Below are 9,140 nucleotides of genomic sequence, written 5' to 3' on the forward strand. Positions count from 1 at the left end.
AATTAAACAATATTACCAATTCATACGGAAAATGGCATCATTTGGTTTGAAGATATGAATAATACATAGATGACCAGAAATTCTCATCATGTGATATCGAGGACAAAACCAAACTTTATAATTTTTCTGGCTAGTTTACAAAATTGTTAATCGCATCAAAATTTAAACTAAGTTCATGATTTTTAGCGATTTGCCTAGAATGCAATGGCCTTTTTTAATTAATTATTATTATTATTATAAACATTATTATTATTATACTTGCTTTGAGGGCTTGGAAGGTGATTAAAAAATACCAATAGAATTACATTCTTAAATAGTTTTGTGGGTCCAAGAGTGTTGGATTCTTTGGTTTATGTAGCAAGATAGATATATTCAACTTCTATACCTTATTGATTAATTAATGATGGTTTATGTATTAAGATAGATAGATTCAACTTCTGCATCTTACTGATCATTTAATGTTGTAGTAACTTGTGAAATTTATCACTAGATTAAGGGACTGATCTAAACAGTTGTATATTTTGTTGAGAGTAGTAGATGGTACTATAGTTTAATAACGATATCACAATTCACAAGTACCATTCATAATTTAATTTTAATGCATGCTTATTATATAAGGAGGTGGATTAAATACTAAGATGGAATATAAGAAATATCAAATCTTAGAAAATTTCAACATGACTAATTAATACTAGTATTATACAGTAGTATTAGATTAGAGTAAATGGAGACTTTCCGAAATTCTAATTTATAGACTATAGGATAGGGAGTATATAGCTAGACTAGTATATGCACCCCCAATTTCCTAACATTTGCACCATATCTTCTTTACATTTGTCAACATTTAGTATTTTATATCAATATAAAACATCATTATACATTACTGACGGCATGGTTTAAGTAGTGATCGATTTTAAACACGATTTCATATACTTATAAAATTCTTAAAACATCTTACAACCTCTTTAAAAGTGTTTGTCAAAACAATATCGTTTTCCCCTAAAAAATGTTTGAAAAAATTAACTCCTAAGAGATAAAAACAACTCTCCAAAAAATAAATTCTTCAACCCCAATTTATTTTTCATAATTCTTTACAAATATAATTGGATTATGATCTACTCCAAACACTTTCACAACTTATAATCTATGAAGAATGGATGTGATTAATTATTAACTAGCTTAAATTGTCTAACTTGTCAATATTGTATATTAAAAATATCAACACGATGACATTAGTATGTCAATATAAATTTAGTTGACATACTTACATTTTTGTATTGACATTTAAATATATGTTCACACAAAGACATAAGTATGTCAACCATGTCAACTTGATTTATATTGACATACTAATGTCATCATGTTAACATTTTTATATGCAAAGTTGACAAGTTCGCAAAATTAGTAAATAAAGCTAGTTATCAGCCTAATAAGACTCTTATGAAGAATTACTAAATCTTACTCCTATAAACTTTTGAAACATTTTATTTATAAGCTCAATCATGTAAATACTTTCGACATACTATGACTAAACGAACGAACGAACAAAAAACAACCGATCGACTCAAGGCACACGCTTACTGAAATCGCGTCGCCATCGATCATTAAAAGCGCCATCCATGGAGCATTGGAGTGTACTACCTACCACCAAACCTAAGATAGGATCTTCCACCCTCTTCCAAAATGCGACTCTTAAGCCACACATTTTAAGGAAGGGGTGAGTTGGAGTTAGTTATATTGATTGCAACAATCAACCTATCCCATCTAATCTATCCATCTAAATCTATGTCTATCAACACATGCACATTTATATCTACACATCTACACACACTCTGTCAATGTTATTGCCCCCACACTTGTAAACTCATGGCTGTCTTAATTCCTACACCCATGGACCACACATGAAACACATTGTTCATTAAATGAGAAATCCATCCATACACACATGCAACACATCTCTATTTCAACAATTGCAATTTAATTCAATTAATTACTACACAAATCCTTCTTTCTCTAATTCAAGAAAATTCTAATTTGAAGAAGTCAATACCCGAACCATACCTACTTTCCCTCAACTTGGATTTGGAAAATTCCAAACAAACCCTAATTGAAGAAAAGCATGAAACGGTGCGTTCTTGACTCCTATTTTTTTTTCAAAGTAAAAAAAATGAAGTGGGACAAAATAAAGTAGCAAAAAGAAAAAAACATTCTGATTACTCATTCGAATAAGCCCTGCCAAGGGCTTATTCGAACGGTTGGGATCTAAGACGAGGAGCAATTCATAGCCGCTTTGATCTGATGGACGGTGTTGCTTATGAGGTTGTTGACCGTGTTGACCGTTTCGGGGCTGATCCTTGCGGTCTGCGTGTTGCTGACTAGGATTTGGAAGACCACCGTCACGAGGGACCCGGACGATAATGACCTGGCAGCAGGGTCCATGTTGGAGCTAGTGGAGGCCCCGTCGCCACCTCCCACTGGGAAGGGGTCAGGCCCTCTGCTGCCATCGGGGGAGATCGTGAATCCCGAGGGAAGCAGGGGGATGAACGACGTGTCCTCACCGCTCATCGCGAGGTGGATCGACGGGAGATCCACGGGGCAGTAGACCACTAGTGATCCTGATGAGTCTAGGCAGCTCTCTTGGAGTATCAACATGTTGTTTTGGCTAGTGTTTAAGGCCTGTTTGGTTGATATGATCAATTAAAAACCTCATTTTTTCACAAAAACAGCGGAGTACTAATTTTGCATTTAAACTAACTGAAAAATTGGAAATTAATTTAAGGCCTAATTAAATTACCCTAAGAACAGAAATGCAGTTGCCTGGATGAGAGCCATTAGCAATGTGGGCAATTTCTTGAACTGGATTTTGATTTGAGAGCACATCCCACTACACAAAAAATTAAGATCATAACTGTGCAATTTCAATACATTACACACACACACACACTCAACCTTTTTATGTTGTACTAACAAATTTCTGCGTCTGCCCTTAATTTAGATTAAAGACGAAGATTACGTACCTGAGGGCGGGTGCGCTCGTCCCTGAAGAAGTTGAAGACGGTTTGAGGTGGGACGGGGAGCCATATAGTGGCGGCCGCGCTGAGCACCATGCGGTTTACCTGGTCGGCGCTGCTGTGGAGTGTTGCCCGGACCTCGAGCTCGTTCGACCCTATTAGGGTTGTCAATTGCTGCCCACTCGAGGGATTGATGCTTGCACACAAATTGTTCACCATTCTCTGAGCAAGCTTCATCATGCTTCTACTACCTTCTGGTGATGGAATGGCTGCCAAAAACACCACAACATATCTTACACTTAGACAACACATACACCACACAACAAATGTAAATTTGGATAATTTGATTAGAAAATAGACATAGAAACACCTCCAAGCTCACGGTTTGAATTTCCAGCCACCATCAAGCAAGCAATTCTTTCACACATTCTCTGCAAATTTGAAAGCCACCTCTCTGCACCAAAGGCTAATCCACTGTAGATTAGGTCTCTATACAGACTGTGGACCGGGGATTTATCCTCGACTTCCCAGTGTTCAATCCAAGTGACCTAAAAAAACTCACTGTCGTTAACCAAAGACATACACACGCGAGATAGAATTTCACTAGAAAATTCGAGATGAGGGCAAACCTTGGAGTAGCCATTAGGCATTTTCTGTATCAAGCATCCGGAAGGAAGCTTGTGAGCCTTGCACGAAGAAGACAAGAACTGGCTTTCTTGGTTGGGGATATCGTAAGAGACATCGACAATAGCCCATGATCCGGCTTCAATCTGCTGAACAAAGCGTAGGAAGTAGAGTTTTCGAGTTGGGACTAATGCTGAGAGCACTTGTAGCTCTCCATACATCTGCCACAATGCAATGTTTTAGACTTTGCAATAACAAACACACACACACACACACACATATATAGTAAAGTAAATACCAATTGTAATGAGCCACTATGGCTTCCTAGCATCCCAGATGATATCACTTCAATAGTCCTTTCCCTTGACACAATTGCAGGAAACAGCTCCATCCATTTATTCTTCCATTCCAACACACAAACAAAACAGAAATCAATATAACATACATACAGATATCAATTAACAACAGAAAACTGAATTCACACAGCCAACTTACAGAATTAACAAACATGTCAACCAAAGCCAGGTCATTCATGGTGACAACTCCTGAGCTTCTGGAAGCTTCTGTTCTAACACCAGGGTTCTTCAAGTGGCTATTAGGCCTCGGAAAAGCTCTCTCGTAGCTCTCAAGATTGAGGAGCTCTCCGCCATCCGATGCAGACTTGATCCAAAGCATCATCTCATTGTCCTGCAGCAGCCTGATCAGCTCATCCATGGCTCTGGCCGCCACATCGGCCATGAGGGCCTTGTCCGCATCTGAGATGTTGGTAGGAGGGAACGACGCTAGCCCCAACGAGCTCCCCGGGAGGAGATCAAGAGAAGGGCAAGGCATCCCATGCCCATGTCCACCAAAACTAGCCATTGATAAATCCAATGAAGAGACATGAATCGGCTGCACCGGCGGCAGTTGGGAAATGGGGCGGCCCATGTACTTGGCAGCAATGCTTGAAACTCTGTCAAGCTGAGAAAAGATGAAGATGAAGATAAAGATTAGATTTTTATGATCGGAAAGTGATTGATTGAGATCGAGAGAGTGGCAAAAGACCTCTTCTTTCAACTGGGCGTTTTCCATTCGGAGTTTTTGCTCGTCGAAGTAGTAATCCTCGGTGACAGGAGGGCCGTCGCAGGAGGGGCAGATGACGTTTCTGATGGCTTCTCTCATTGCTATGTTTTCGCATCGGATTCTGTCGTTGTCTGCTCTTAGTGTGCAGTTGTCTGATCTTTCATGCTGTGCCTGAAATAGGAAAAAAAGAAGATAACATCCAATCCAAGTTGTAGTATCTTAGCAAGATCGAAACATTGAGATTGTGGTATTGATTTTTTGAGGGAACCTTCATTTGCGTCCTTCGATTTTGGAACCAAAATTTGATCTGCCGAGGATGAAGGCCTAATTCTCTGCTCAACTGATTTCTTGTCTTCTCATCTGGATGAGCACACTCTTTGAACATCCTAAAAAAACCATACCCAATTAAAAAAAACGTTTCTTGATGCCTTTTAACATTAGTATAATCGAACTATCAAAATACCAATTTCGAAAAACAATTAAAATAAAATAGTTTCTTGATTGTTTTTCCTAGTATACTCGAACCACTAAAATACCATTTCATAAAAATCGTTTCTTGATGGCTTTTTCCTTAGCATATCAAATAACAAAAATACCCATTTCAAAAAAAAAGTTGCTTGATGTTTTTTTCATAGGTATACTCGAACAACTAAAATATCCATTTCATAAAAATCGTTTCTTGATGTTTGTCAATCGTGGTGATGCAAGTGCATGGTGATTGAGCTTGCAAAAGATGAAGTTTTTGGGTGAGAAAAAGGGAAAATCTTACGATTCAAGCCTCTGAATTTGGTGGACGGTGTGCCGATGGTAGCGCTTCTTCCTCCTCTTGGAGGCGTCATGAGGGTCGCCGCCGCTGGAGCCGCCGCCGCCGCCGCTGCTGAACTCCATGGGTGAGGTCAGAAGAAGAAGAGATGAAAGCAGCAGCACTGCAATAAATACTAGTTGTAGTATATTCCCATAATACAACTGTAGCAATAACCAATTTATTTCCCTAACAAATTAAATCAAGAAAAGCGAAAACCCACCAAAAAAGTTATGGTAAGAAGATGGGGAAATGAGAGAGAAGGAAAAGAGAAGAATATCAGGGATTTGATAAGGAAAATGATATGAAGTTTAGGGAGTGGATTTTGGAGTTATTGCAGCATCTGTCAAGGCACAAGCCATGGTTTCATTATTTGGAAGTGTAACGCCACACAAGATATATACATACACATGTGTATGTATGTATTTGTAGGGTGGGGTGGGTGTAGGTGGGGTGGAAATGAAGGGATTCTTGGAGGGTGGGAGAGGATGGTGTGGAGTAATTAAGGGAGCCAAAGAGAAGTGAAGAAGAATGGAATTGAGAGATGAAAAGCCAACCCATAAATCATAATAATAACTACTACTACTATTGCACTATGTCTACGTACACGCACAACACACACTTCCCACTCAATATGTTACACATTAATGTGTGTGTGTGTGTGTGTGTGGTGTTGTAACCGACGGATTTATGGTTTTCTGATCACACGGTGAGAGAAAAAAGGGTTGCAATAAAGAGGGAGTGGGGGTTGGGGGTGGATGGGATTCTTGTAATATGAATTCAAATAGGCGAGATGAGCTATATACACACACATATATGTGTATGTGCGTGTGTGTGTCAGTGGGTGTAAATTGGTTTGAAATGTTATTTTGTTGATTAGTACTATAGTGTATTTTGTGGTACTACTAGTTACATGTATTATATGTGTATGTGTGTGTGTGAATTGGTTTGAAATGTTATTTTGTTAATTAGTATAGTGTATTTTATGGTATTAGTGATTTTGGTTGAGTCCATGTTAAGAATGGTGTTACAATTAATATATGTATGTAAGTAAACAATGCCATGTGTGTGTAAATCGGTTCTGAAATGTTATTTTGTTGGTTAGTGTTAGTGTACTAGATTTTGTTGTGGTCATGTTAAGAATGATATATGTATTATGTATGTAAAAAAAACCATGAGAGTAGTATGTATTTTGTTGACTGATATTATTATATCTTGTTGTATCAGTGTTTTTGTTTGAAACCATGTTTAGTAATGGTGTTACAATTAATATATGCACGTAAATAAACTATGAGAATAATACCTGCAATAAGTATTTTAATTTAGTGACTATATTCAAAATTTTAAGACTATGCTACATAAGTGTGCTGTGTGCATCCATCTTTAGAAGAAATTAAGGTGTTGCATATGAATTTGATAATATTGAATATCGAAAAATTTATGAGAATATATGTACATGAAATTGAAGTAATACTCTATATCTATTTCTCTCTCTACTTTTGATTTGGTTGGATTTTGAAAACACACAGAAAAACATTAATAGAGAGAAAGGACAAGTGTTAGTAGTTAGTGGTGGATGGAAAATGATAACTCACCATTAACAGATATTAATGCTGGTGGCGCCGCCGCCTGCGGAAATTTACCGGCGGAGTGACCGTTTTGCCCTTCGTTTCTTGCTCTGATTTTTTGGCAATGGTATTAAAGTTTACACCTTTCTCGAGAATGAATGCCAAAATAAATACAATTAATAAAATAAAAAGTGTGAAAAAGGCAAATGGATGAATTTTGGTTAATTTCGTAACTTTTAAAATGTGAGAAACGCAAATTGATGAATTTTGGCTCATCCCGTACCTTTTAAAACCGGCTGTAAAAAATCGTGAATTTTAATAAGTTTCTCAATTTATACATAAGGTTTAATTTGGATGAAATCATATCTAGGGGTGGGTTGGTACGGTATACCTTACCGAAACCACCATATCGTATATCTTACCGTAAATTCGGTATGCGAAAAAATTATACTTTTATCTTACCAAAATTTTCGGTATACCTTATTTTTAGTATGGAGAATTTTCATAACGATATCGTACCTCATTTTCGGTATGCCGTACCAAAGTTCGGTATACCATACTTTCAATAACAATGAAAATTGAATATTTGAGTTTTTAGAATACTATTTATATTTTATAGTAATTTAAATAATATACGGGTATTAAATACTAGTATATTTTATTCATATTATATTATATTATATTATATTATATTTCACAATAAATTTTATAATTTTTAAATATATAAAATACTTTATATATTATTATATTCATATTTTATGGTATATACCTTAAATTACGGTATATATCGAATTTCGGTATGCCGCGGTATATAAAAATTCATACATTTACCTTACCGAAATATTTCAGTAAGATATCATACCGTACCGAAAATCACGGTATACCGAAAATTCGGTATTTTCAGTATTTTTCCAGTACGATAAGGCTGGTATTTCGGCATTTCGATATTTTTTCCCAGCCCTAATCATATCTAATGTGGCATTCAAAAAATTCAACGAGGATAAAATCATCAGTGAATTTTACAATTTTTCATTTAACAAATAACTCAACTATGCCATCAATTTAAAACATTTACGCGTTAAATGAACGACATATCGCAAATTGGAAATCGAAACATTTCGTCATTAAATTGAGAAAATTGTTAATATTCATAATTTATGCAACTGATTTTAAAAGTTATTGAAAATAATCGAATTTGACTAGCTAGAAATCAATAATTATAAGAAGAGGAATTATTTCTTGAAAATAGTCAAAGCTTTAGTCAGTGTTGGCTCTACAACTCTTCGTGGCGTTTAATGAAATAATAATATGAGTAATTAACAATTACATAAATGAAGCATTTGAGAATTAAAAAAAAAAAGAACATTACGAAATGGTCATATAGGTACAGAATTTATATGGTGCCTTAAAGTTATAGGATTTTAAAAAAAGTACGTACACAATAATTATAAAAATAATCATTTGGATATTAAATTATTGCAAATTAATAGCTCCATGCGGATTTATTTTTTCCTTGTTTTTTAAATGAAATTAAAGGCAGGAATGCACTTTGTTAATATGTTGGCTTCATAATGAACGTAATCTTCAAATACAATCATACTGCAATTTAATTTGCTGATTTTATAAGCTTTTAAACTTGCTAGGGTTTTAGTCATAATAACCATTTATACCATAGGCTATTTCACACATCCTTGTACATTTAAAAGATGAAAAAGATGTTTTGTGCAGTATTATCACACATTATTTTCAATTCTTCATAATATTTCAATTTTGTATTTAAATATACCATTTTAAAAAATGATTGGTTTACCGACATAGACAATCCCTCAATCAATACCAATGGTAAACATTGTTATTGATGGAATGACCGTAGTCCGTCGCTTAAAAAATTATCGACATGTTAAATTACTGATAAATAATTTCAGTCGGTAACCCGTCGCTAACACTGTCTACCGACGGGAAAATATGAATTACCAACGAAAATTTCCGTCGGTAAAATCATTATTTTTTTGTGGTGATATGATTATAGGCTTATAACACTATAATCTTAAAGGGGAGGATAAAATATTATTA

At 35.5% G+C, this 9,140-nt stretch overlaps 1 protein-coding gene across 1 annotated transcript; it reads right to left on the bottom strand.

Moving 5' to 3' along the window:
* Positions 1 to 1,902: 1,902 nt before the first annotated feature.
* LOC121761448 (homeobox-leucine zipper protein HDG11-like) lies at positions 1,903 to 6,049 on the bottom strand. The gene is made up of 11 exons (XM_042157089.1): positions 5,723 to 6,049; positions 5,467 to 5,623; positions 4,966 to 5,083; positions 4,680 to 4,868; positions 4,131 to 4,595; positions 3,934 to 4,035; positions 3,641 to 3,856; positions 3,382 to 3,559; positions 3,018 to 3,280; positions 2,795 to 2,884; positions 1,903 to 2,676 (listed from the first exon to the last, which is right to left on the bottom strand). Exons 2-11 carry the CDS (start codon positions 5,583 to 5,585, stop codon positions 2,263 to 2,265), a joined length of 2,154 nt encoding a protein of 717 aa, XP_042013023.1. The 5' UTR covers positions 5,586 to 5,623; positions 5,723 to 6,049; the 3' UTR covers positions 1,903 to 2,262.
* Between the last annotated feature and the right edge of the window lie 3,091 nt (positions 6,050 to 9,140).

Source organism: Salvia splendens, chromosome 13, assembly GCF_004379255.2.
Source record: "Salvia splendens isolate huo1 chromosome 13, SspV2, whole genome shotgun sequence".
NCBI classification, from domain to species: domain Eukaryota; kingdom Viridiplantae; phylum Streptophyta; class Magnoliopsida; order Lamiales; family Lamiaceae; genus Salvia; species Salvia splendens.